At 40.5% G+C, this 27,973-nt stretch overlaps 1 protein-coding gene across 1 annotated transcript in view; it reads right to left on the bottom strand.

The window, feature by feature from the left end:
• Nucleotides 1-8,967: 8,967 nt before the first annotated feature.
• The window catches only part of b3glcta (beta 3-glucosyltransferase a), a 54,795-nt gene continuing 35,789 nt past the window's right edge, over nucleotides 8,968-27,973 (bottom strand). The window contains exons 5-15 of the mRNA XM_076100742.1: nucleotides 27,559-27,635; nucleotides 26,759-26,870; nucleotides 24,459-24,595; nucleotides 24,280-24,343; nucleotides 23,162-23,293; nucleotides 20,645-20,714; nucleotides 18,452-18,565; nucleotides 12,418-12,517; nucleotides 11,822-11,941; nucleotides 10,790-10,934; nucleotides 8,968-9,135 (exon numbers count right to left, since the gene is read on the bottom strand). Of these exons, the coding sequence (XP_075956857.1) occupies nucleotides 8,968-9,135; nucleotides 10,790-10,934; nucleotides 11,822-11,941; nucleotides 12,418-12,517; nucleotides 18,452-18,565; nucleotides 20,645-20,714; nucleotides 23,162-23,293; nucleotides 24,280-24,343; nucleotides 24,459-24,595; nucleotides 26,759-26,870; nucleotides 27,559-27,635 (1,239 nt within the window). The remainder of the gene's footprint in view (nucleotides 9,136-10,789; nucleotides 10,935-11,821; nucleotides 11,942-12,417; nucleotides 12,518-18,451; nucleotides 18,566-20,644; nucleotides 20,715-23,161; nucleotides 23,294-24,279; nucleotides 24,344-24,458; nucleotides 24,596-26,758; nucleotides 26,871-27,558; nucleotides 27,636-27,973) is intronic.

Here is a 27,973-nt window from a genome sequence, read left to right as displayed (position 1 = left end):
GTTATTTCCTGCTTATTGAATAACGAGGTATCCTTGCTTTCCACCATTTGAATCCAGACCAGCGAGGAGCAGTATTATTCTAAAAGACACCTCCTGAATATGATATGTGCCTCGGTCAAGGACAGTGGCCTCAGAATTGGAGCTGCTCCCCGGGTGCAGCAGTGCGGCGGCCTACTGCTTCTAAATAGTTGGGTTGGGTCAAATTCGGAGGACAAATTGTCCACAGGATCTCTCAGAGGCACGCCATGTATTAATTCAAGTGCAATGGCTGTGCTGTGTACATTAATGTACCCGACAAACACACATTATAGTCTGCAGGAAGAGAAGAGATTATACTGCTAAAGTAAAATCACAGTGTACATCTTCCTCTGTGATAGTACTGAACTCTCCTCTAATCCTGCAGCTATGTCACACCTGCATACGTGTAGCTCATACAGTGTTGGGAGCCGGAGGTGAAAGCTCACATAATCAAGTGCTCCCACTCCTTTCTCACAAATATACGCTTGTTAAAGTTAATACTTTGCCTGAGCCCACGACTATCAACATAGCTGCTGTCAGCCTCTACCCAATCCGTGTTACTTTTTACACCAACGGCTGTAAAAAACAACAACACATTCCCAAAATAAAGCCTCAGGTTATATACACGTGTGACTCAGGAGTGCGATGACAATTTCTTCCCAAAGAAAATGTAAATTTTATTTCAATTGAACATTAAAGACCCACACTTTTACTCGTCATGAAGAGTACCAACAATCAACACGTAACCATTCAAGGTCAGTTTGTACTGCCATCAATGTACAGCTGTGAAAAGGAACCAAAAAGTACAGTTGTAGTTCAATAAGAAATGGGGACACTGAGAAAATGTTATTCTTTTTACTGTAAATGCTGTATTTTAGTGATTTATGTAGGTTTGTTCAGTTTTTTTCCCTGTCTCATCTTAACTGCATCGATATATTGTTATATATATAAAGATTTGATCACACAAGAAAAAATACATATAGCCTATATGTGAGTGTATATATCAGCAGACTCACATCCTGGACAGCTAAAACCATCTCTTCCCATCAGGCGGATGATACAGTGTCCCATGCTGCTGCCTGAACAAGGAGTCTGCTGTTCCCCTGTCAATAAAACTGATTAACTCAGAATGAATGTCTGGGTCTCCACTGCGCAAACACACACTGCCTCACATTCCTATTCTATCCTTTCCTTAGTTCCTATTATTTATTTATGGCGCGTTGTTATCACTGTTGTATTTTTGCGGTAACTTACAGGCAGCACTGTGGCAGAATGATACTGCAACTGCTTTATAGTAGGGTTCTGTAACTATGTTCTGGAGTACGATACTGTAATTGTGTTTTTTAGTACAATATTTGTTATGACCCAGTCCAAACAATTAGGAGACACACTATGATAAAGTTTCCACAAAAGATGTTTTATTGAACTAAATGAACCCAAATTGGACCAAATAAAAAGTGAACTGAATGTTTACGGTGAGGACTGTTTGGATCTGTGGTGGTGGTAGTGTGTGTGATGCATGAGTGTGTGTTCGAGTGTTGCAAAGGAGCAAGACTAAATATGAAGTTAGGCAACAAAAGAATACAAACCAAACGACGGGTGCCTGAAAGGACCAGTGGAGAGCTGCATGAGCAGCAGCAAAGCAGGCAGAAAGAGACCAGTCACAATCAGGGCTTTATTGACACCAGGTGTTCCCGGTTGGCCTTAAGGATCCCCTGCCACCAGGTATCTGGAAAACATGACAGATTTAAAGGGACGGGCAGGGGTCGCCACAACTGTAAATCACTAAATATAGCTATACTATACAGGATTAATTATTTACTATAGATTGAAACACTAGTTACTGTTTAATATTTTATATTTTACAGTAACAAATGTAATTTCATAGAAGAGGTATCAGTAGGTATAAGATATAAGACAGGTATTCATTAGCAAAAATGTGTACAAATTAAATCCATTAGGTATTAACAATGTCATAAAACTCATTTAAGACGATGGTTTGAAGAAACAATACAAGCATTTTGTACAACGCACACATGTACCACCATGAGAAACTGTGCATAATAAGTGCCAGCCATAAACTAGCAAAAAATAAATAAAAAATACTTAACTGCAACTACCCAGATGTACCCAACGGCTATAGAGATGTAGCCCACCCACTCAATTCTCATTTCCATGACATCTATCGGTTATCAACTAGTAGTAGAGGAAATGCAAAGCAGCAAAATGTAAATGCAGTAACTCACTGAAATATGTATTAAAAACAAGGCATGCCACCTTGAGATAATGAAAATGAAAACAGAAACAGAATCTTAAATACCCAGGATCTTTGTGGAACTCAAGTCTATCGTTGGCGTGTTGGAGCTTATTTGAATAGACATGAAAAGTGTTCTTTCAGTTCAAAACGTTTTTCAAATCCTCTCTCCAGCCATGTCCAATCGGTGTCCTCAAGCTCTGTCCACATGGTTGTGGCATGCAGCATTCGAAGCACACCATCCATATATCCAAACACCAATACGTCTCTATACTCTTTAACCAGACATGTCCATATGTACTCAGTTTACAGACAGTGAGCCTACTCACTCAGAAACTCAGAAATGTGTGCCACACACAATCAAGTCTCTGCTCATCCCAGCTAGTGAGAGCGGATATGGCGTGGTTACCGCATTTGCACCAATTAACAGCAAATTACCAATCAAGCTCCAAACAAGACTAACTTTACCATTTTACAGGGTTACAACCCAATACAAAACTTCAGGCTTTTAACTGAATGAATAAACAGAAACTTTACCAAACATAAAACAAGTGTTTTTTTTATTAGCAGCTTTCAGATAGCTCCTCTCACGTTCTCTCGTTAACACCATATTCCGCGGCCCTATAATGAGATACATATGGTAGGTTATGACCTATAATATATATAAACAAGCCAGAAGTTAAAACATCCATTAATGGCATACCTTAAAGCCACAAACTAGGGACCAGGAAGTAAAGAAGTGTTCCCTGTTCTCTATTGACGTGATTAGAAGTGTGGCCGGGCCTCGGCAAGGCCTTGATTTCACTTGAAAATTTGAGGTTACACTGACCCTTTAATCCTCCACTCAAACCAACTAGTCCACAGATCCAATATAATGAATAGTTACACTGACAAGTATTTTAGCAGGTACTCAAACTAACCTTTGAAGGAGTTGCCTTTAATGTAATGTTGAAGAGACCTTAATTTAGGTTTTTAAATTTAGCAAGCAACTAATTCTTGTTTAAGGGGGATTCAGGTGTGATGGCGTTGCAGCATGTTGTCTTCTCCTCCGGCCGGCGATGTGGAGACCGCAGGAACCCTGATGTCTACGTGCGCATATCAGGGAATATCTTCAGGGAATGGATTACAAGTAAGGCAAATTAGATTGAATGGTAATGTTTCAATATGCTTGATTGGGATGTACTTTTTAAAACAAACCTTTTTAAGATATACAAACATGTGGTGCTGTGCTGTTTAATATCTGCTTAGCATTGCAGTGCTGCGGTTGTTGAAATGAGGTGATAAATTATGTTTTTGTCACCCCCACTTCTCATCCTTTGTTTTTGTTATGCAGCATACATTCAAATACATCCAGCTAAATGATTTTCATTCGGAAGTTTCAAAAGTATACTGAGCTCAATGTGATGAAAAAATGAAAATGTAGCATTTTCTGGTTGTTTTGAAAAATGTGTCACCACCATAAAACCATGAATTCTGTGATTCCAGTTTTGGAGAATAATGTATTTTATGGGTCAAAGTTATATTTGTGTTTGCATATTTGGATGGGTAGTTTCATTCTTGCAGCATCAATGTAATTGTTTCACTTAGTAATAATAAGGATGGTTGGGCAGCTTAGGCGTGGCATTCAGTTGAACTACAAGTAAAGCCTGAGTGGATGCAGTCTGTTTAGTTGACTGGGTGATATCATGTGCATTTACAACCTGTAACTTTACGCTTCTATCGGAATATGCAAAACAATCTTAATATAGGTTGAGGTGATAGTGGTGCATGGTGTAGAAGTTGTGCAGAGGGGGGTGTATTTCAAAGACATTGAAATACATGTTTTCTGTAAGGTTGGACCAGTATGAGTACCTCGCCATGAAACACCAGTGAAGGCAGGTGCCCAGCTCATGTTCCCAATCATTTGCCTTAACCCGTAGGTGAGTTGTGAATGTGACGAGTCCACCGGTCCTGTAGATTTATGAGGCCCATGGTACTGATGTGCATTCATTTCAACATCATTTTAAAATCTGGTCATCACCCACCTGCAAGTGCTTATTTCAAACTGTGCTTGCAGGTAAAATATGAAGCAGGAATATGTGTTTCTTGTGACTGAATTTGAATCATTTATTTAATTGAATTGCTCAACTTCAATAAAAAGAAAATAATTCATATTTTACCTGCAAGTACAGTTTCAAATGATTGCATTAAAAAACTGAATCTAATCTAAATGTTTCTGTTGTGTACCAAATCACTAGAGCAAATTCCTTGTATGTGAAAACCTACTTGGCAATAAACCTGAATCTGATCTGCATAATTTGCATTTGCAAATAAATTACATACATCTGCACAACAACCATAATGCGATGCAAATTACACTAACTGTAAAGATGTTGAGGTTTATTGAGCATTTTGTGGTAATAAACTATAACAAAGGCAAACCGTGTACAGTAATTGGTTTAAAAAGATTTATATTCCCCGTGGTGTGTGTCATTAATTACACTTTTTGTATGATATATTTGTTTTTATCCTGCACTGCTGTTTTCATGTCCTTGCTGCTTTGACTTCCATGTTCAAGACAAATTTCCCTTCAAGGACAATAAAGTTTATTTGATCTAATCTAATCTTTTTCTCGGGAACAAGCACGCTGGTGGAGGGGGAGTATTCAGAAATATCTTTAATCGCGATCAGTAGCCTGACACTATGACAGCACACTATTTATTTTACTATGAACTCGCTATAAAACCAATCTTGTGTAACCGGTGGTTAAGAGCTGATGGCGTTTTGACTTTCAACACTTGTCCTTGGCTGCATGGCTTTAACTGCAACCGCCCATTTACCGGCACATCTGCGCCATTTTAACACCCTGTGTTTTATCCACTCACCCCTCTGGAGATCAGTATTATAATCTGACACCGGGTTTATTCTGTGAGGCTAAATTGTGCCGGCAATCATATTACCCTTACAGGACACCACTGAATTATACATATACATGAAAATAATGAATTCAACAGCCCTGCCAACATTCATTATCATGATTTTCTTATTCCAAATAGACAAGCAAAGTGATGACTCCTGTTGAGGAACACCTTTTGAATGAATATTTTAAAATGAGTGCTTAATTTGATTGGATAGTATCAGTGAAATTGGCCATCAATATCAAACTGATATAAAAACAAACAATGTATAGACTCATACAAAACCAATCCATCTCTTGGATTCTACCAACTACAAGGCTTCAGTGCTTTGAGCTAAATGCTAACTTCAGCATGCTAACTGTTGATTTAGCGGATGTGTTTATCTTAGTTTGGTGTGGAATGTCATTTTTTGCAGGTATTGATCAATATCGGGTCATTGTCAAAGTCGTTTAAACAACATTTCATATTCATCCAATAAGATGAGTTGTTGTGGACCAACTAACAGACCAATCATTTTACATCCCTCGAGCCAAGTGACACTAGAATGCTACAACAGAAGTGATATTGCATAGTGCATAGTTCACCAGGCTTCACTTTTACCAAATGAGATCACTAACGGTAAACTGGGGAGAATTAAGTTTCTTCGCTCGTGTCTCATAATTGTTTTGTTAAAGAGATCTTTGCAGTCACTGTTGTTCCCCTGGAGGGATGGAAAAACAAACAACAAGTGAGATCACTGAGTGATGATAAAAGCCCCAGCTGAGCCGGCTGTAACAGAGAGTGGAGATGGCACTGACTGCGGCAGCTCTTCTCATCTGCTCCATTTTGGAGGGCCCCGCTGGTCACAGTGAACCCTCTGAGGAAAAAGCACTTATGTTCAAACTGGAAATTCTATATCTCCCAACTGCTTTCCAGCCGGGTCTCTCCACAGCTCACACATGCTTTTATTCAAATAAAGCCTAATGAATATTAATCCGCCCATGTGAGCCACAAATCTATAGTTACGAAGACGAAGGCATATGTTGAAAACTGATGAGAACCTGAACTTTCCGTACGGTTAATTTCCAATCTAGTTAACTGCTTCAAAGGGAGGAATAAAGGTGAGTGTCTGCAGAGTGCCACCTCCGTGCTGCTGTTCCCAACTTAATCCACAGAAATTATAAAAGGCTAGTTCGCACAAATTACGAAACACGCATTCCAGTTTTAATAACTACTTTTGCTTTGGTGGAAATAATCTCAGATGCAGAATCTTAACACCTGGACAACAGAACTGTTAATAGATGTTAACTGCATGACACCTAGAAGTAAGTGAGGATGCTTTAAGTGAATCAACACTGTAAAACTGAGGACGGATATTGTTAAATTAAGCCCTACAGACCCATCCCAGATGTTGCCTCTTTCACACAATTGGACAGATTTTCGTACATCTATTATCATGAGTAAATGATACATAAATCACACAACCCCAACTGGATGAAATGTGTGAAGTATGATGATACCAAAGAGGACAAAAGGCAAAAAACATATTTACAAAAAACAGCTCGCAGAGCAATACTGTGGCACAAATGAATTAGGTAATGCAAGCCTGGTGTTTCTTTAAGCATATGATGCAAAATCCCTGCAGTAACTAAAACCATCATCAAAGCCACATTCACAGCCGCATAGCTGATGTTTTTATGCAATGTCAGGACGTCGCTCTGCAGACTGTAGTGCTCTTCACTACTGAGGACACCCAAGTCATGTCTTTCTTTCTGTGAATAATTTAATTTTCTCTGCAGGAGTTTATAGTTGAAAGTTACACACGGTGTTTTTTTTAAGCATTTCTATTTCTTTAGGCCAACAAAAGAAAAATATATATATACTATTTCCCCTTCAGAGTAGTGTACCTGGCAGTGTGGAGAGGCCTTGCAACAGCAATTAGACCTTTAAGTAGGGAAATAAAATCTATAGAAATACAATCAAGCGGGTTAAAATAATAAATACATTTGTTTCTTTTAATGACTTTTCATTTTTCTTCTGAGGGGGTGGAGTGCATAACCTCAGCATTTCTTAAAAAAAACTCTTAGCTGAAAAGGAAATAAAAATGTTTTTTGGAGGGAATACAGTGCTACACTCATCTTACTGTTTCACTGTTTTGGACAAGGATTAAAGCATAAGATTCAACACCAGACAAAGTCTAACCCGACTGGGATGTTGTTGCTGACACGCTAGAAATATCGGCAGAGCAAGCATGTTGTGTGGACCTACTTAGAATTACACAGAGGATTTCCCTCAGTGCAGAGTACTGTCTTACCACCACTCATCACTCCATGTGTGGGTGAGTCCCACTAGGACTTTAACTGGTTTCCAGCAAATAGGTTACAATTCATAGGTGTGTGAGGAGATGTCTGCTTGACTTATTACACAGCTTCAAATGCCCGAGGCTAATAGACTTTTCATGAACTGGAGCCGGCCCACTGTGCTATTAGGACAGTGTAAATTTAGCATCACAGTTCTCACTGTCTAGGAGTACGAGAGAAACATCTTCTGAATCACAGTGTGTCTTTCACAAACTGACAGTAATGCGTTTTTTTCCACATTAACATTTCAAATTTTCATTAGTTCAGTGTAATTAATATCAAGGCTTTCATAGTCCAGGGAACAAGGACCAACTGTAACGCCCCGGGGATCAATGTAGTATTTGTGATTCTGATCCTCAGGTTTTCTGAAGCTTTTGCCACAGTGAGAAAGCAGCCACCTTTATTTTAGTGAGAATGAAGCATCATAGCTGCAAATTCCTTTTATTGAGATGACAAACAGCCAGGAGACAGGTTCAATTCTTCAACCCAAGCTCAAGGTCTCTGAAAGACCTTTCATAATGTTTAGCAACTCATTGGGTCTGCCAAATAATTACCTAAGACAATTCGTTTTGTGAAAAATAAATTGTGAAATTGTGATGTTGATAAAACTAATTTCAACCTCATACCTCAGGATATCAGCTAATTTTTACGAGCAATTATGTCTTTGAAATGTTGCTCCTTTTTAGTTCCTGCAACTCTCAAAGAGAGCCTAAAGAAACAGATGGTCTAAGGCCAAAGAAATGTAATGAGGGTGTTAGGGTGAGTCTAAAGTGAAGGTAAGACGTTTATCTGCCCGAGCAGCAGTTGGACCCATTTAAAGGCTACATGTTGGGAATAATTACAAACCTTCAGCATACTTTAGAGCGCTTTAATGCCTTTTAGCTGCACTAAACAGTCTGTGTTTCACCATCTTAGTCGTAGCCTCAATGAACCTTTATATTTATACATTACTGGTTTAAACCAAATCCTATAATAAGCCTCCAATGAAATAGAAAAGCAAAAAACAATTCAATCTCAATTCTATACTTTTATGCTAAAATAGAGCACATTGTACAGCATTAGTGACCCTTTCTTTTAAAGATACAGTATCTCCCAGAGAAGCAGCTTCTCCTTTGTAAGGTTCAGATTATTCATATGATATAAATATCCACATATTATATCCATGTTTCCAAAATAACATTAACCTCAACATGCATCTCAGCCATGAAGACACTCGTAGGCACACGCTCACACGGTCCCTCTTAACAGTTCCACATCAACAATACAAAAACAATTATATCTGTGAAGGACAATGTTTCAGTTCCATGACTCCATAATACGCACGCACGCGCGCACGCGCGCACACACGCACACACGCACACACACACACACACACACACACACACACACACACACACACACACACACACACACACACACACACACACACACACACAGGCAAGTTGTGTGCTTAAAATGATTATAACTCCGTCTTAGCGTTGTCATTAAGTCCATCCGAGGCTTTTGCCCTCAAGTCATCCTTAAGCCATTTGTTGTAAACAGCAATGGGGTCGATGTTCCAGTGTTTATGGAAAGAGATGGGCACCTGGTGTGCCAAGAAGTCTCTGGCATAGTCCTCTGGGCGTGCCTGAAAGGTAAGATTAAGTACAGTCATTTATTTGGAAGCAGCCACAAGAGACTGCGCGCAAGTGCTGCAGAGAGCAACAGTGAAGGCGTGAAGGTATACGTTTATGTTGAAAACTGAGCAACTGAAACTATCGTGTGTTTAGAGATGAAATTCAACCATACACGAGTAACCCTATTAATAAGTTGTAACAATAGGCCCCTTTTCACGGCAGCCAGTTTGACAGGTCACTGCAGGGTAAACACAGGTGTAATCAATAACATTAATTATGGCCCTCTTCCAGTTAGGCTCTGGTTTTTATGCACGTTGGCTCACTGGAATGGCTGTGACACACAAATTAGAAGGGGACCATAATTAATTTGATCAGTCACACCTGAGTTTACCCTGCTATGACATGTTAAAATGGCTGCTGTGAAAGGGGCCAAAAATTCAATGTATTGATTTGTCAACATATTAGAAATCTGGTATCTTAATAGAAGCCCTTCACACTCACACAGGTGATTTCTCTCATCTCTGCTTATTAGCACTCCAAGCCAGACCGTGTGAGTGTGTATTTCAATCAATTTTCTTACAGAACTCATGTTGACTCGTCATAGAAGGAAAAGCTCAAGTGTGGTTAATAATAAAATTAATGATGGATGATTTCCTTTGAGCTGCTTCAGTTTCAGGGTCTTGGTTTTGTGCATGCTGGTTCATTGTGACACTGCCATGGCAAACTGGGACACTTGAATAGAGCAGAGCCGTTGTTAATGTTGTGAGTAACATGTGTGCTTTTCCTGCTGTGATGAAGTAAAAATGTCTGCTTTTATTTTTCTAAAAAGCTCCGATACATCCGACTTAAGAACACGTGCTGAAAGGGTTAACATATGGATGCCCATTCAGATCCATCATTCAAAGTAATTACAACCATATTAATTGATATAGTGCTATGATATCATCGCACAGCGTTTTTAACCTTCACAAAACCAATCCTGCAACCATCTTGAGTCTTCCAATGTTGTGCATAGTAGCAAGTTATACCCTCGGGAATCTTTTCCATCTTTACCATCCATCCCGTGTGACGTGAATGTGATATGATGCTGCAATTACATTGTGTCAGCAGAAGGGTTAGAGCTGGAAAATCCTCACGTACCTGCAAGCTTTGCAGTCATTTTTCATTCTGTTTGCCAGATGGGAGATACGGTGACTGTCAGGAATTCACGATATCTCCAAGGTAAAATTACAAGTACCGCAAAGCGGTCTAAGATACGACTTAAACGCTGCATAAGCAGGGGTCGAATCAGTTGGAAAAACTGAAAACACCTGTGAGGGCTCCTGAATATCAGACACCAGCCAGTTTTGTTGTCGACTACCAGTAAGATAGAGGTGCCTGTCTGTCTCAGGATGATGAGTCCGTAAAAGCTGTGATGAAATCTGACTTTCTCTGCAGAACATTTGTTTAAAGGCAGCACGAATCTCACTGCAAAATGTCCCCTTGAACTGAACAGGCGCTGAAGGGAAGATGATTTGTCACCGAGCTAAAGAAAATTATTTCCAGTAAATATTTGGATTGTATTTCATAAAAAAAAAGAAATAAGCCATATCAATCCCACCAACAGTGGTACAAATACACACAGACGGAGACACGAAGAATACATTGTAAGAGTGTGACGACAACCTGGTGGAAGAGTGGACTGTGTGTGACGGGAAGTCCGACGGCATTGAGGCACATTCCCAGCACCATGTCATCCGGCGCGTCATTGCTGTAGCACTTGCAGCCGCTGTCAAGAAGTCGGACCACAGCCTCCCTGCTGAACACCATACTGCAGCAGCACAGAGACGGACATCACCAATGTTAAACTAGATACATGGGACTGATGATTATTAGCTGCACTGTAAATGATCACTTTGGCAGCAAATGTTGGAAATGACCAGAAAATAACAAAGTATATCTTTCAGCTGTCATCGTGTTCAGCATGTTTATTTCATCCAGTCACAGAGGACGACAGTGTAAGTGAGTGAAACTGAAAATCAAGCCGAGAGGGAGAGATGGTTTTTTCTGTGAATCGGCTCTGCACAACAATGATGTGACATCTCTTTGGAAAGAGACGCAATTACACTTGAAAAAACAAATCTTGGGCTGCCAAAAAAATATCACTCATCTCTCCACTCATAACAGTTATTAGAAGATATCACTTTTGAGAAAACCGGCAGTTGCAGTGCTGTAAAGTGTCACAGAGACTGAAGTGTCCGTAAATAGTTTCTCACTCACGGCCCAAGATGTGTCGGTTGCACAGCTTCCCTCCAGCACTGACAGCTGACATGTAACCTGTGCTTATTGCCCACTTCTTCTTACAGGCAATAACAAAACATCGGCCCTTTGGAATTATTATTTTAGTCCTATATGTTGTCTTGCAGTAACCAACCGTTTGTATAGTGTAGTGTGAATATTAAGCATCGGCTCCCTGTCTTGTCTTATCAACCGTTTGCTTTATTTTGCGGTGATTCATTCCATATTGTTATTGAGTATCTTTTATGCAGCCTGCAAACCACGATGTCCCTTAAGGGAGCAACACACTTTTAAACTGAACTGAAACGGTTTATCAGTAAATTACAGATTACAGGTTTTCCATTACATATTTTACAGTCCCTCCGCTGCCTCTGTATCTTTCATCATTATTCCCCCGAGCACCTGAGCGGAGATACTCACCCTCCACCTCCCGTGATGTAGCTGTAGCCGCCTTGGCTCAGACCGTAGCCGTACCTCTCCCCTAGACACACTGGCTCAGAGGGATTGTAACAGCTCAGCAAGACGTGTAGTCGGGAGAGGCTAAAGGAAGCACAGATCAAACTCATCCCCCGCTCATATTCATTATACACAAATGCCCGCGCCGTACACACACACATATGAAACCGTCCATTTAGAAGGTGAAAGATCTGCTGTCCCTCATGCACCATTACACATCCAGGGGCTTCCACATGAGGGGGCAACCTGACAGATATATAGCCGGACTTCAATTTATGCATTGAGCTTTTTAGATGTTCAACAAGATGGTAATATCTCTGGAACTCATTTTCCCAAAATGACTTCATTCGGGGCGTTTCTCTCGTTCACTGTGCAAACCTTTTCATGGCTGTGAGACAGAATCTGTTACAAAATGTATGAGTAAATGTCACTCAAACTCGGAGAAAAATGAAAGCATGGCATTTAAAGAATGAGACGCTGTGTGTCACAGTTGAAAAAAGAAAAAGAAAAGGTGAAGAAACACCACGTTGAAAACTCATTTCCAGATGATGAAAATATACCTGATAAGTGTGTCATCATCCACGACAAGGAGCCACTTGGTGTCCGGGACAGCGCCGCTTAGAAATCTTTGAAGGATGGCAAACGTTTTCCCGCAGTGGCCTGCAAAAAGAGACATGCTATCAATACACTGGCCTGTACGACTTAATCACATATTGACCAGGTGCTGTAATCTGGTTTACAAAGATAAATCACCCTGTCGTGGTAAGAAAAAACACACTTAAGCAGGTATTTACATGCGCGCACACACACGCACAAATACATACGGAGGACAACAGCTCTGCCACAAAAAGAAAACGGTAGTCGTAAATTACGCTAATGCTAAAGGATTTGAAAGCTAACCAACTGTCACAATTACTAACTACGAAAACAGCAACATTATACTGAGGAGACATTACATAAGACAACAGCTTTGATGCCTGATGAGAATAAAAACCCATTAGATGTGGCCGTTAGGGTTTCAAACAATATGAAAACCATTGCAACAATGTGTTAATTAGACTTTCATCCTCTTGAAAGGAGCCTTTGAGGAGGCGATACAAATGAGCGCGAGCGACTACGGAGCCCAAACCTAATAAGGATGCAGTACATTTGCAACTTTCGCTTCTATTTTAGCATGAACTTGACAGTTGCATGCTTTACAAGCTACAACGTGTGAACAAGTAGCGGTTCTGCATTCTGCTCAAGGACACCTCAAAAGCATTCGGGGCTGTAGGCGGACACCTCAGCCATACTGCAGTGATAAAACATTAAAAAGGGGAAAAAATGACTTTGCCACCTTGTTAAGATTCGTATTGTACAGCATGAAAGAAAATCTCTCCAATGCAAGGATGTGTCCTCTAGAGCTTTGTGAGCAGAGAGAAAGCTGTTGTCTACATTCTGGCATCTCAAAGACATAATAAGGTATGTTTCGCATGATGGGCCAGGCAGATCAAACTTTTACTCCGGCATGTTTGACATGACTGCCAGATGGAACAAAATGTTCTGCCAACTCCCAAAAACAAAAACAGTGACGTGGTAGTACACAACACATACCATAAGAAATATATTCTCATCAGAATCCCAATATCTGCGCACCATCAGGGCTGAGACATGGAAATCCCTGGTGGCAAGCATCACAAAGAATACTGAGACCGCACTGTTTTATTTATAAGGCACTCACGGTGTTTTTTTTACCGAGTATCTGAATATAGAATAAGTAAGGACACCTTGAACCGCTGACAGGAATAAAATCCAAAAATTCACTTTTAGAGGCAGATTTCCATACGAGCCTGGTAATCGTGTTTCTAGTTGGAGGAGGTTAGTGAGCGGCGTTCAGGGGCATGGAGAGGTGCAGTATCTATCATTACAAAGAGACCTACCACTGCTACGTTTACTTGAGCATAAAGCTCCTCAGAAGAGTCTTCCATCACCGGATCTTCTCCCAGAATAAGACACTTGACCATGAATAGCTGAGTATTTACTTGATTAAATTCCTATGCCATTTTCCCATTTCAAGGTCTTGCATCACCCTCACTTGCTCTGTCTTGACTATATCAAAAAACTTGCAACCTCAGAGTGTTGAGTTTATTTTTCCACTTTCAAAAAATATATATATATATATACTGTCAGGCTTTTGTGTTTTTACCAGACTTCATATTTCTTTGTGACTACAGATGGCGGCGCCATTACCCAGACACCTTTTAAATGGGGTCCAATTGAATGTATTCTTTGGTTAAACTAGACTGTCTGTAGGTCAGTTTTCTTTATGTTTCATGCATAGTACGTATCTATCCGTTTAAATGTATTAGCTAAATAATAGCTATTAGCTAAGGTCTGACCATTCTCTTCAAAATATACAGAAATATTGTATTTTACAAGCCTACATTAGTGCTGTAGTCAAAGCGCTGGCAAGTCAGTGGAAGGTGAAAAAATATAGGATAATGCGGGTGATTCCTGACATATTGATGCCTGTTGACTGTTGAGTCAGGCAGCAACCATTACCAAAAATCCAGAGGTCACGGAGGAACAGAAAGGGGTCGAAAAAAGGAAGTAAATATGTACATCCCGACTTCACCTCAACTCTAGTCTGATAACTGATTGGTATCATGCGGGTATTCGGCACTGAGGGATAGATAAACTGCTCATTTTTCATTTGACCTCGGCCATGTATCATTTCAGTGCATGCTTATCTGATCACCAGAGTGGCTAGTGGCTTTACCTCACCCCTACGTGACTGACTCCATTGCATATATGTTTTCAAATATACGGTATAGTACAAATTAGATTTTCTGTTGACATGGTGTTGTTTAATCAAAGGTCATTCATCTTTAAAACCTGAGTCAAACCCCTGTCTGTCCGTATTCCAGGATGGAGATGGCATCAAGAGTGCTTTGTTTGATTAAACAGTACGCATAGTTACTAAACTGAAAGTAGCTTCAGTATCTGGCTGCTTACCAAACTAAGAGAAAACCCCTCTGCCCTGATGATGGCATTGTGGATTGCTGCCAAACTTCCAACACTCAACTGTTGCCTCCTGAAAAAGTAAAACTCCTGGCATGCAGTGGAAGGCAAAATTAGAGGAAAAGACTTCAGTAACAACATCATTTATTGGTTGAAAAGAGCAGAGCCGTGGCTTTCTCTGGTGTAAGACATCAAACTCGCAAGCAACTCTCAGTGCTCTGGGCTAGGTAACATGTGGAGTTATGCAAATGAGCAGGTTTGAGAAGCCAGACAACTTGCACTTGATTTTTTTTTTTTATCTGTCACGGCATAACCAGCTGTCAGCCTGCCAGCTTGGGAGTAAGCAAACCGTGAATGGCAGCAGACATCACCTGTTGTATCTGTAGCATGGGGCACAATATCATGACCAACATCAACTGAACAGCTGGATTATTAATGTTGCTCTGCTTAATGGGAAAGAATAGAAGACCATTGAACATATCTTTAGGTCGGAATAGGTTCCCAGTTTATCTACGCACTAGAGCTGCAACTATGAGTCAGTTAATCGAGTCATTCGCTAGTTCCACATTGTCAAATATGAGGATTTGATTCTTTTTTTTTTCTATATATTAAATCAGAGTCAACTTAAAGGGGACATATCATGAAAAATACCTTTTTCAGTGCTTGTGCACATACATATGGGTAGCCGGAGTGCCTACCATCCCCACAAACTGTGAAACAAGACAAGCCAGTCAGCTTCTTTGTGGGCTGCAATGGATCAGAAAACATGTGATTCAACAAGCCAATCAGATGTGGATCCACTTCCTATGTCACACGCAGGCTCATTAGAATGTACCACCCCCCCCCCCCCCCCCCCCCCACGGCTTGAGAACTACCTTTATAAAGGTGCACCTTGCACAAAGTTAGTTAAGGGAGGCTTAACTAGACAGTCAGGAATATTCAGACAGACAGAATGTTTTTGAACATTAAAGCCTGTAAACATGTTCATTTTCTTACATCTCATTGACCAAATGATTAATTGATTAGATTGAGCAAATAATCAGCAGATTTACAGTATCAATAATGAAAATAATGAAGAGAGGCACTGTGGTTTACAGTCACCTCCAACTTTACACTATAGGTCTGCCATCTCGAGAGGCTCTGCAGTCACGATTCTACTTTTATGAGATGCGTCCGTAAGGTCAGTGGTTGCAGCGATGGTGTAAACAACTCACACATTTGCATTTACTGGTGGCATTTTACCACCAGATACGGAGGCCCGGAGGGGACATAACAAGCAGCAGGCTGGACCAAAGACAGATTGTCTTGCTCTTCACAGAACAACAATATCTAGTCGCAGAGTGAAACTCCTCCATCCCTGCTGATCCCCGCTGCTGTCTTGCGGTTAGCTGACACAGGGGTTAACATCGTTCTGAATGTGACATTAAGGTGCGACGTAAAGGTTTGAAATCTGATTTGAGCAGCTGGGGCCGAGACACATCTTCAGAAATCTGATCAAACTTTCTCAAATCAGATTGTCCATGTGGATATTTCCCATGAACATTTGATTTAAAAAAATCCAATGTGATTACTTCAGTGATGATCCAGTAGCATGCCTGAAATCTAAAAGCATTGACAATTGGTGCACAAACTACCTGTAGTTCAGAGTCGGGAAGGCAAAGGAGCTGGTGGTGGATTTGTTACAGAGCAAGAAGCAGCTGAGACCTGGCTGTCACTATCCACAACGAGGAGGTGGAGATGAGGCGGCCCTCGAGCACGGAGGTTGCATATCAACAACAAAGTGGACAGATAACGGAGTAGCTTTACAAGAAAGGGCTGACTTTTATTCTCGGCGAGGCTCGGCTCTGCAAGAGACTAGTCCGCATGTTCCTGCGAGTAGTTTGCATCAGTCGCTGCCTCAATGCAAAGAGGCCCTGGTTAAATATCTGAGCTGCCTGCAGACAGAACCTGAAGAGACTAAACAAGAGTCTTTGGAACAACAACCCCCACCAGCTGGCTGAAAGCGGCTACAGCCTATGCATCATCTCATTAAGGTGCAACATAAGAGGTCTAAAGGTCCTGTAAAATGGCCGAAGTGGCCTCTGGCACAGGCAGCCAGAAGAGAAGAGATCTACCGCCGTCTTTGCAAGCTACCCTGGATTGCTTTGAGCGGTTGATGTTCTCATACTTGTTTCTGTTTATTATTCATTATGGATTTCTCGCGTCCAGCATTTCCCTCAGGAGAAGCTGAAGGATTCACCAGGTTCTCCGAGCTGCCGATTGCGTTTTCCTTCTCTGTTCCAGGTTTTCCCATTCAGCCAGACCTCGTGCTCATATATCAAGATCCACTGTGGGCTTTGTTTTCTTTGCTTCTTGATTACTTTTGAGTGAAAGTAAAATGAATACTACATGATACATGTTCTGTACTTGCTTGTTCCTGTACATATGACAACATGTTTTTTGTGTCTGCGCCATTACATGAAACATTGAAGATGTCTTTTGCATCGTTTAAAAAAATGTTTCCTCAAACTTCTATTCTGTTATATGATATTAACACTTAATTAATAATGATGGATGGGGGATTTAAAGGAATAGTTTGACAATATGGGAAATGCTCTCATTGGCTTAATAAAAGAAAGTTCAATGAGAATATGTGCACCACTGTGATATGTGTAGAAACTAATCTAACTAAGCATAGAGACTGGAAACAGGGGGAACCAGCTAGCCCATCCAACCCTCGAGAAACGCGTTTCAAAATTGACAAGCTATTCCTTTAAAACAACACTTTAAAAGGTGTGTTTAAAAAATGAATTGAGAATTAAAGCGATGAGCATTTATCGAGTGACTTTCTGTTCTTCTGAACATGAAGCGCTTTACACTACATGTCAACATTCACACACACATCGATACACCGATAGCAGAGGCTGCCATTCACGCTCACTCACACGCTGATGGCACAGCCTTCGGGTGCAATTTGAGGTTCAGTATCCTGCCCGAGGACACTTTGACATGCGGGCTGGAGGAGCCGCGGATCGACCCGTCGGTCTTCTGATTAGTGGACGACCCGCTCTCCCTCCTGAGCCCCAAACGCCCCACAAAAACATATTATCACCAGCTCTTAACCAAACAAATATCTGGAGCAAACATTTCATTAAATACTGACAGTGCTGCAATTCAGCAGTGGATGTTGGCCAAGCTTCTGCTGAGTTAATGTGCAGTTTATAGCTCTCAGTCAGAGAGAAGCTCTGAAGGCACAGACCCATTTATCAACTCAGAATTATTCTGAGAAACATAAAAGAAGGCGTGCAATAGTTTGAAAAGATCTTAGCACCAAACACTAAAAAATACCGACACAATTGACAAAAATGTCAAATAAAAGTTCAACCTTGGTTTGACATTTCGTGTAGCTTTTGATTTAAAGAAGATTTTATTGGCATCCCCTTTGAAAAAGTAGTCCACTCGCTGAGTATGGAGATCAAAAAATCGTACATCGCAATGGTCTGATAGCAAAAAAGCTATAAAGAAATAACAGACCTCAGCATGCCGTTATTGACCAATCAAAATCGAGTATTCATCAAAGCTGTGTCATCAGAAGCCTGCAAAAGGAGCACTTACCTCTTTCAGTATTTGGGACTCCCAAATCAATGGTTGGTATTGAAGGATCAGCGTGGTCACTGTAGTACTCTAAAAAGAAGGCATCCTGTTCCCAAGTCTTCTTTATCACCGGAACTAAAGCAAAGGGGAGAAAAATGAATAGTGTTCACCAAGTTTCACAACAAGCAGACCTCTGGTTCTGTGCAAATGGTTTTTTCATATTTATGGCTATACGTTGCTTCTCTGATGCTTCCGTCCTGTTTTTGATAAAATGTTCTATTACAGACGACTGAAGGAATAAATCAACAGAGAGGTTGATTTATTCCCTTTAATAGAAAATAAGAGAGGAAAATATGAAAAAATATTGTGCGTCTTTAATCAACCCACCTTGATAAAAGTTCCAGATACCTAAGATACGATAACAGACCTAGGTATTATGTGTATGACACAGATACAGCGTGGAGTGTACGAAACCTTTTGTCATTTGAGGAATTCAAATTTAAATACCTTTAAATCATTGCCACTTAATGTTCCATTCGTGTTATTAATGGTTAAAATCACTAAACCTTTACATCCTGTAAAAAAAAGGCACTCTCTGCGGTTGCAGCAGTTCCCCCCCCCCCCCACAGTTTTCCAGTAGATTTGATTGGGGCCTGACTGATGAGATCTGGAGGTTTTGTGATGAGTTTCTGGGTTGTTGAGGCGAGAGTGTACGCGGCGCTGAGAAACACAGAATACCCAGAGATTCACAGCAGCAGCTCGAGGCTGTGTTCAACTCTCATAAATCAACAAAAGTGAATCCGAGTGGCATATCGAACGCCGAAAGAACGAACCAAAGAAGAACAAAAGTTGGGTTGGCTGGCCTTCGCTTCCTCTTATGGCTCTGAACTGAACTCGTGAAGAAAAGTAAGGACAATTAGGCTCTAAATATCACAGTGCTTTTTTATATCGCCACATATATATACTAAAGTGCATCATGCAGGTCAGATGTTTCCTGCCTGCTGTACTGTAGCAGACGATCAATAGATGTTAAGGATCAGTTTGAAAACACATTGAAACACGCTGCCAACCCACACACTATATTCCAGACTACAGGTACTGAGTCACAGTAAGACACAAGATACTTTTTAAATTCCTTTAAAGCAATTAGTATTTCAGTACAAATGTACCACATGAATGTACTATATTACTACACTAAACTGTACTATTCAACATGCATGTCACAACTTGGAAATTAAGAGTGTAATGAAGCAGAGGCACAGCACTCTTCATTTTTATACATAAGACATTTGTGTTATAAGCTTTTTATAGTTTCTTGTATTTAATTTAGTATGTTTTGTCCCAAGTAGGAATTACATTTCTGTCTTTTGTTTTGGTGTTCGGGAGAATATTTGAAAAAGTGTGTTTAGTGCGGATTGTTTTTGATACAATAAAACCCAACAAACCTCTTACTCTGAGCCACCATAAAGAGAAAAAGAAAAGAAAAACTCTGCAACCACATCAGATTGTTTAGACCTTTCTTTTTCCAACTCTAATTTCTAAATAGATGACTGCGCCTTTTCATGTCCTTATCATTGTTTTTGTACTGCTGTGTATAATCACTCCAGATAAAGAAGAAGCAACACTTAGTGACATTGTAAATGAAACACGAGGCTCTTTCATGCCTTTTGCTTCTTGATCTAAGCTAACCGTTGATACATAAATCTGACGTTCATTTCATCTTGAAACAGATGATGGCAGCTTGCCAGAGGAAATGGTAATTAAGGTAATTAGTGCAATTACTTTTGAGTGACACTCTTTGAATGAAGTGTACAATTTGTCTGATCCCTCTGAAATTAATCTGCAATTTGATCTATTGACTCAACCGGCTACATTTTTATCGGGTTAAAAGATGAAGCAGATTCACAGATAGAGTCATTTCAAGCAAGGCTTGCAAATAAGCCGATTCAAATCAGTAAGTCATTTCTTAATATCTGCAGGATGCAATTAGCACTTCTTTTTATGCCTTAATATTATCAAATCCATTCAGACATAACGGTGGAAAGATTAAACAAAATACTTTATTATGACGATAAGCTAAAGCTCTTTTATAGTCACACGTGTCAAAAGTAAAACCGATCCATTACGAGTAAACAACGAGACAGAAGCATGTGCCGTTTTAAAAGGAAATAGTGCATCTTTGGCGGATTCTGTAAGAGTGGGAGTGTGACTTACCTCTTTCACTGTGAAACTTCCTACACGTTTTCACAGCAACAAATATATCTTCTTTATTTACAGGCTCCCCCTTTGATGAAAACAGGAGACATGAATCAGAGAAATGCTCACATGAACATAAATCATTTATGATTAAAACAGAATCTATTTTACTGTGCAACTGTGCATGCAGCTTAGCCAAATGGTTGAGATTGAGTTTTTCAGGCAATATTCAGTGTCTAAGTGATCTGTGGGAGTTGCTATCTTCAAAGTGAAATTAGAATTGGATATTTCTGTAAATTGTCTGAGGTCATCTGTCTTTGTTCTCCCTCTGAAACTACAGAAAGAGCAGCTGATAACACTGCAGCATGTTTAAAAAGAAATGAGGGACTTTATGCTGAATTAGGGGTACGTTTGCAAAATGTAAAAGCCTTGGGAGTAAAAAGACGAGCAACAAGTGAGACTGGGAAAGAAGATGATCTGTGCGCATCTCTGAGCCCTTTGTTACCACATGCAGTGCAAAGCGAAAAGAGGCTGGACTGTTTCACAAGCTCAAACAGTCACACAGAGAGATTCACTAAATCAACAACAGACAGAATGCATTAAGAGCGTACGCTACATTAAAAATGCTGCTGCACAAACCATCACTTTTTCAAGGATGTGATGTAAAGTAACGCTTGTGCCCTGATGACGCCTGAGCATCGTAAAAAACAAAAGTTGGAATATAAAAGAATAAAGTACAAATTAGGGCAGCAACTAGTCATTATTTGTTGTATTCAACAGTTGTTTACTTACACGTGCAGCAGTTATAGAGCAACATATTTTGAGAATCTACAAATGTTGATCATACAGAACATCCAGCTACACTGACAGCACCGTCAGACACACTCTCATCCAAGTATTACAGGACAGTGTGTACTGTAAGGCTGTTCTTACTCATTTTATAAAAAGACTCATGTCTGATACAAATGTGTGCCTCTGTGCTGAAATGCAGAGAGCAGCAATACCACTATAGGTTTATTGCCTGAAACAAAAAGGACATGTTTTGTCCTATGCCTCCTTGAATCTGCCTCTTGAGGCTTTTGACTCTTTGTTGACGCTGCAGCCACGTGCCGCTGTGGTCCCTTCTTGGCAAATTTGTCTTGCAAGTGTTTCGAAAACTGGCCGATTACGATACGTCCCCTCTTGTTTGGTCTGAATGGAAACTTCCTGTGACCTTAAACCTGTGACCTTCACGATTCTCCACTGGCTGCATAAGTCTTCCTATTGCTGGTGGCAAATGAATGCCATTTTATGAGGATAGTGATTCCACCGGGACATAAAAAATGCATTAATATAAATCTGACAATTCAGACTGCAACATCTAAACCGCATATACACATGCAGAATGTGATTTGAATCACAAATGAAAAGATCAGATTGGATTTCTTTTCTGGCAGATCTAAGAGGGCAGAATTCTGAAGGAGGGGAACTCAGAATTGGGATACTTTCTGCTGTAGTTCTAGCATCCCAAATTTCACTCCCCTCACCTACTCCCGAGAAAGCTACAGTCAAGCACGCATCCCTGCACGCATCTGTTCTTCTTAACATTATTGATCGTTTTAATGCGCATGTGGGGTCAACGACTGCAGGCTAACGGATGGCTGACCCTTCTAATCAGCTCCCAGCTAGAGAACACATAATACTGACAATATATATCGGGTGTAATGTGGCAAAGCATGCCACAATAATATACTGGAGCAGTATTTTCTTTCTTTTCACAATAAATGCAAATGCACACTTTGATTTGAAGTAGACTAAATTAGTTATTTTTCACATGACACTGAGAGCACTGTCCGTACTTACTTTGTGACCCGATCATTATGTCTAATGTTGAAATAGCCAAATCAATATATTATACCCTTGTGCTTTATTTTAAATTCATCCCAAAATATGTGCTCATGTAAAATAATTCTGATGAGCATGTGTGTAAGATGACTAACAACAGAGGTAAAGAGGATAGAGGAGCGATTGAGAGCTAGTCACCAGCTGTGGACAACATGAATTTGCATGTGAACAGAAGATGATCAAAAACCTGTTAAAACTACTTCTAATGTTCGTATTTGTTGACACCAAGTCAGTATTGGAGATGGATAAACTTTAACACATTGAGATGACTATCAAAAATAAGTCAGCTGTAACTCTAGATTATGGGAGGATGTTGAAGGATGTGGCTTAGTTTCTTTCTCGGCAGATGAATAAATCAAATTTAGCATGCAAGCAGAGAAAAAACTCCTGTCTTTTTAGGGTTAATGCACAATGTTCAGCTGAATGTTGGATAAAGGCAATCATATCCAAGGCCGTGCTGCACGGTGAAATATTGGTGGCGCTCCGATGCGGCCGTGAGCATGCCCGAATATCGTACATCAACGCAAGAACTGCCAGCATCTTCAAGCGAAGTGCCCTCTGTTTTATGTTGCTTAATTCTGTTCCCTGACCATCTCCTGGGAATCGAGGACAATCTAATTGATCTGCACACAGAGCAAATGCAGTACTCACACACAGAGGAGGCTCGGTGCTCAGAGCGGTGGCACAGTGGCGGGTCTGAGCGGAGTCCTCCGGCTCAGTGCACAGCTCAGGGACAGCAGTGAGAGGAGGGCCGTTCCCATTGTCCCAGATATACAAAGCAACCTGTAACAACACAGATCGATATTTGATCTGAAGACAAGATGCAATCTTCAAGGCATTAGTGCGTTATTATGAGCATTATAAGCTTTATGTTTTCCGTCTTCTTTCCAAGTAAAGACAACAACATTTTCTCTCACAGCAAATGTAATATTTAAGATGGCTAACAAAAGACATAAGGGGATGACGGAGAGGTAGAACTTGAGAGCTAGAGAGTATTACTGTAGAGCAAAGTAAGATCTCGGATTTAAACTATTCTGCAGGGGACGATCTAGACATTACAGTAAGAGAATACGTAATGAGGACAGTAAAATCAGTGCTGTCTGAATATTGGCAACTGTCGGGAAGAATAAGCTACAAAAACCGGAAACTATGATGTTTTGCTGACTTACAGCCAGGAGCTAATCTACTGACAGTGAACTGGATTGACATCGAGGATTCATGCAATATTTGTCTGTACTTTATTTCTACTTGCATGAGGTTGCATGTGCGTGTTGTTGATGTGCATTGTGGTGCTTGAAGGGCCCAATAATCTGCAAAAATATAACTTAATGTTGTTCTAAAACAATTTACCATTCAAAAAAATATCCCATTGCATCTTGTTTTTTTTAACATGTAAAGAATATACAGTGCCATAATATAATTGAATCTCTAGGACTGAACTCACGCCATCTCCAGCCAAACCACCTTTTCCAGACTGAGTCTGATAAGTTTGATGCCGTGTTTACCCAACAAAATCCCCATAGATGCCTCCCTGACTGCATTTCAGTGATAAAAATAAGAGCCTCAATGCTGCACCACGACAATTCTCCGAAGTAATACGATTTCACTTCAGGGCTAGATGGATTTCATGCCTCGCTCTTTTTTTGTGCAAATAGATTACAGTCAGTCGGCGCTGGCTTGAGTGTGAGAAACAGGCCGCTTGATCGTCGCTTTCCAAAACACAACAGGTCTGAAGGCAACAGTGTGACTTGTGAAGTGTGTTACCTCACCTCATGTTTCAGGTCAATGGTGAAGTCAGATTTCAGCGGCTCATCTCTCACTTTGTTCGCAAGCCTAAAATAACAAATCACAGAACTTGGATACACATATACCTCTCAAATATTACAGCTGTGATAGAACGGAATTAATCAATTTTACAGACACAAACAGGTTTATTGCACATACTCACCGCACAAGAAGGGGGGTGCTTACGGCCCAAGCAGCAGCAAAGTCTGGATATTTAAAGGTGGAGGGATTCTCTGCAAACGCGTAATGATGAATGATGGTCGACTCCTCGTCATGGAGGGGCTTACCAAGAAACCACTCCTGAGAAATGACAAGTACGTGACAGGATGTTAGCATGAGAGCGGGTTACTTCTCTTTACTTTATGATGTTTAATTTTTTTTTTTTTTTTTTACCATTAACATATCAAGCTTCTGGCCCAATTTGGGAGTTTTCACGCTGCACTTGCCAGAAAATCTTTGAAATTCTTTCCTGTGACTAAATTTGTCACCGGCTGTGAAAATAACGAGATTTTGTGATTGAAAAAATATCAAGAAATACCAGGTAGTGTAGCCATAAAGGCTCTAATCAAAATACATGACATATCTCGAGTAAACAAATATATTTAAAGAAAATACGTACATGAATAGATTCATTTTAAAGGAATAGTTCAACATTTTGGGAAAGTCTCAGTGTGCAAATTTATGTTAGCTTTGGACAGAGCCATGCTAGCAGTTTCCCCCCCATTTCCAGTCTTTGTGCTAAGCTAAGCTAACCAGCTGCTGTCTTTAACTTCCTCTTCACAGCACAGATATGAGAGTTGTATCGATCTTCTCATCTAACTCTCCGCCAGAATGTCACAATATTGTTTCGATGGAGGTTACGTGAGCTTTTGAAGTAATTTGAAATATTTTATCCAAGACACTGACGTGGTTGCCAGCATATTCGAAACATCCAGCAACAACAGTCTAATACAACAGCCGCACTGTTAATACAGGTTGAGAGTTCAGTTTTTGTTGAAACTGTTTTACAGAGGTGTTCATTCAACTTCATGGTCATGGTGGAAGCTGCTGTTTGTGGAGCTGTTCAATTTCATAGCTTTATACTGAGAGCTGTTTTTGTATTGCTTATTCCAGCACACGGTTGACCACATTGACCTGTAACACCTGAGAGAGAAGTATTTGCTTTCGGGCGTGTTGAAATGAATCAAATCATAAAACGTTGTATCCATCGTCTCCTTCTCCTCAGGATAAGGTTGAAGATAATCACACGATAATGAATACTCTTGTCCTTTGGCAATGAACTCAGCTTTGATCATCACACTACCTACATCCACAAACGCTACCAACAGAGGCTCTCCGTCCCACCTTCTGCTCCTTGTGTACAAGAGCATCACAGAACCCATTGTCCTCTGCTGTCACGGTCTTGGGTTTTGTTTTGTTCATTTCCTGTTGTATTTTGAAATTCCCTGCCTCTTACACCACACCTGTGTGTCATTAGTTGATTAGCCGATTGTGTATTTAGCGCGTGTGTTTCTCTGTGTCAGTGTGAAGTCGTCTGCCTTTGTTTACGGATGTCAGTGGTCCTGCTATTGGGTCGGCCCTTTAGAACTCACACTTTTGACACTTCCACATGTAACTTCACCATGCTCACCGTCCTTAAAAATCACACACAATGCCTCTAAAACCATTGTTCTCTCTCTGCTCCCAACCTCCATTGACACTGCCATCACAAGCTAAGCACTCACCATAGCACATGACCCCAGCCTCCCCCTGAACTCTATTTAATTCCACCTCTGACTTGGAAGTGGTACACCAATGCAGGATATAAATAGTCCAAGATGACAATGAATAAGGTTTCCATTCATTGTGTGGAATTTTACTGAAAGAGATCAAAGCAAAGCTAAGCATTTGCTGATAAAAACAACTTTGTTTTCCCCTATAGTGTAATCAACATCAGTTTTGGCCCTGTTTCACTTGAAAGCCAACTCACACTTGTGCTGTGAAGGCTTGTCAACAAGAACAAATAGCACAAAAAAAACAAAAAACATTAAAATGCGGCAGTTATTTGGAATATTTAAAAAATTCATAAGCCGACAAATTATTGATGCAGAACAATTTTGCTAAATTTTTATTACAACCCCAATGTAGTCTGCAGTCTGACTCCAGCGTTTATATATTCGACCTGTGCCACTGTCCCATATACAAGAAAAATAATTTCATGAGTGGAGAGACAGAGCTTAGATTAGCTCTACAGTGGAGAACGGAGTGACATGTGTGACAGGTTACAATGCGAGCTGGCAGAGCTCAGTGCAGCTCAGCAGCTGCAGCGAAGCTGGAGCCAAACTGATACTGTATCTCTTAATTGAACCGATGATCAACTAAGCTGGAGCTCGGAATGGGAGGCTTTGGTCTTGCTGATGAATTTGGCACAGAGAGACAGAGCTGCAAAGACAGGCAGAGGGAGAGAGAATATTGTATACTTACTTTATTCTTGTTAAATTTTGCAAGGACTTGAAGCAGCTTAGTCATCTTCACGTTTGTTTCCTCCTCGAGAAATACAATCCATGATGAGTTTTTCCTGAAGGAGTACGATAAGCTGAAAAAAAAATGAAAAAAAGAAGAGTTAAATAATAAAACAAGAATAAATGGAACATTGCCATGCACAGACAAAAAACTACACAAAGCAGTTTTTGTTATTTCAGTCCAGTCTGGGGAACTATAACCAACTGAGGCTCTTGACCCAGTCGGATCAAGGCAGCCACACAGTTCTCCCTGGAGGGCAGACAGACAAAACAACTTCAAAAGCACACAGACTTCTTTCAGCGAGGGCTGCTCTGTAGTGATTTGGGGTGCTTCTGGTGATTTATGTCTGAAATCTTCATGATGGAGGAAGTTATTCCACATCTCCTCAAAACAATTATAGAACACATATTGGGTTTTTGAGAAGGCCCGAGCATGTAGACGACCGTAGCTAACGTCGTTATCGTGCTGTTCAGACCACTGGATTACTGCAGCAAGAGGCTTATTGTTGCAGTTATAGACACATTACGAAGGCATTTGTTATAATGCGAGGCAATCGATCACAGTTATTGTGTCGGTAATAGCTTCTCAGCAATTCGTAGCCTTCCAATGTGGCTAACAAACTGTCCTCGAAAACAAAATATAACCTCCAAAATCTCAACTGTGTAAGACACAATGTGTCTGACATTTTGTTCTCATTTGGAACCCTGAAATCTTTGGTTAATGACATGTGCACTGAGTCCCGAGAGTTCAGGGATACTTACTTAGGTAGCAGGGGAAGGATACTCCAATCTCCTTCGCTATCTGATAAAGTGTGAGAGAGCAAAACCACCGGTGGCTTCTGAAAGAAACACCACACAAAAACAGAGATACAGCTTAGTTTATTAACTGAACAACAGCTACACAAAGCCTAAGACAGTTAAAGCAGCTTTTCTTCAACAAAGGACCCGAGGGTGCGCTGGTGTTGAAGACTGTCCTCTAACAGGGACAGGCATGGTCAAGATTTAAGCATTGACCTTTCGTCTGTTACTTAAAAGAGACTTTTAGTTTTAGCCCATTTACTGCAAAGGACATAATTAAACTCCACATTAAATCCAACCATTCTGCAATCCAGGCTGGTTTGTTTCACATTTTTGAACATATTTCTCGACCACTCTACGCAGCCAAGCAGTCTTCTAT

The sequence above is a fragment of the Anarhichas minor genome, unplaced genomic scaffold, assembly GCF_050575085.1.
Source record: "Anarhichas minor isolate MPS153535 unplaced genomic scaffold, ASM5057508v1 ptg000026l, whole genome shotgun sequence".
In the NCBI taxonomy this organism is placed as follows: domain Eukaryota; kingdom Metazoa; phylum Chordata; class Actinopteri; order Perciformes; family Anarhichadidae; genus Anarhichas; species Anarhichas minor.
This window is presented reverse-complemented; position numbering and strand designations above follow the sequence as displayed.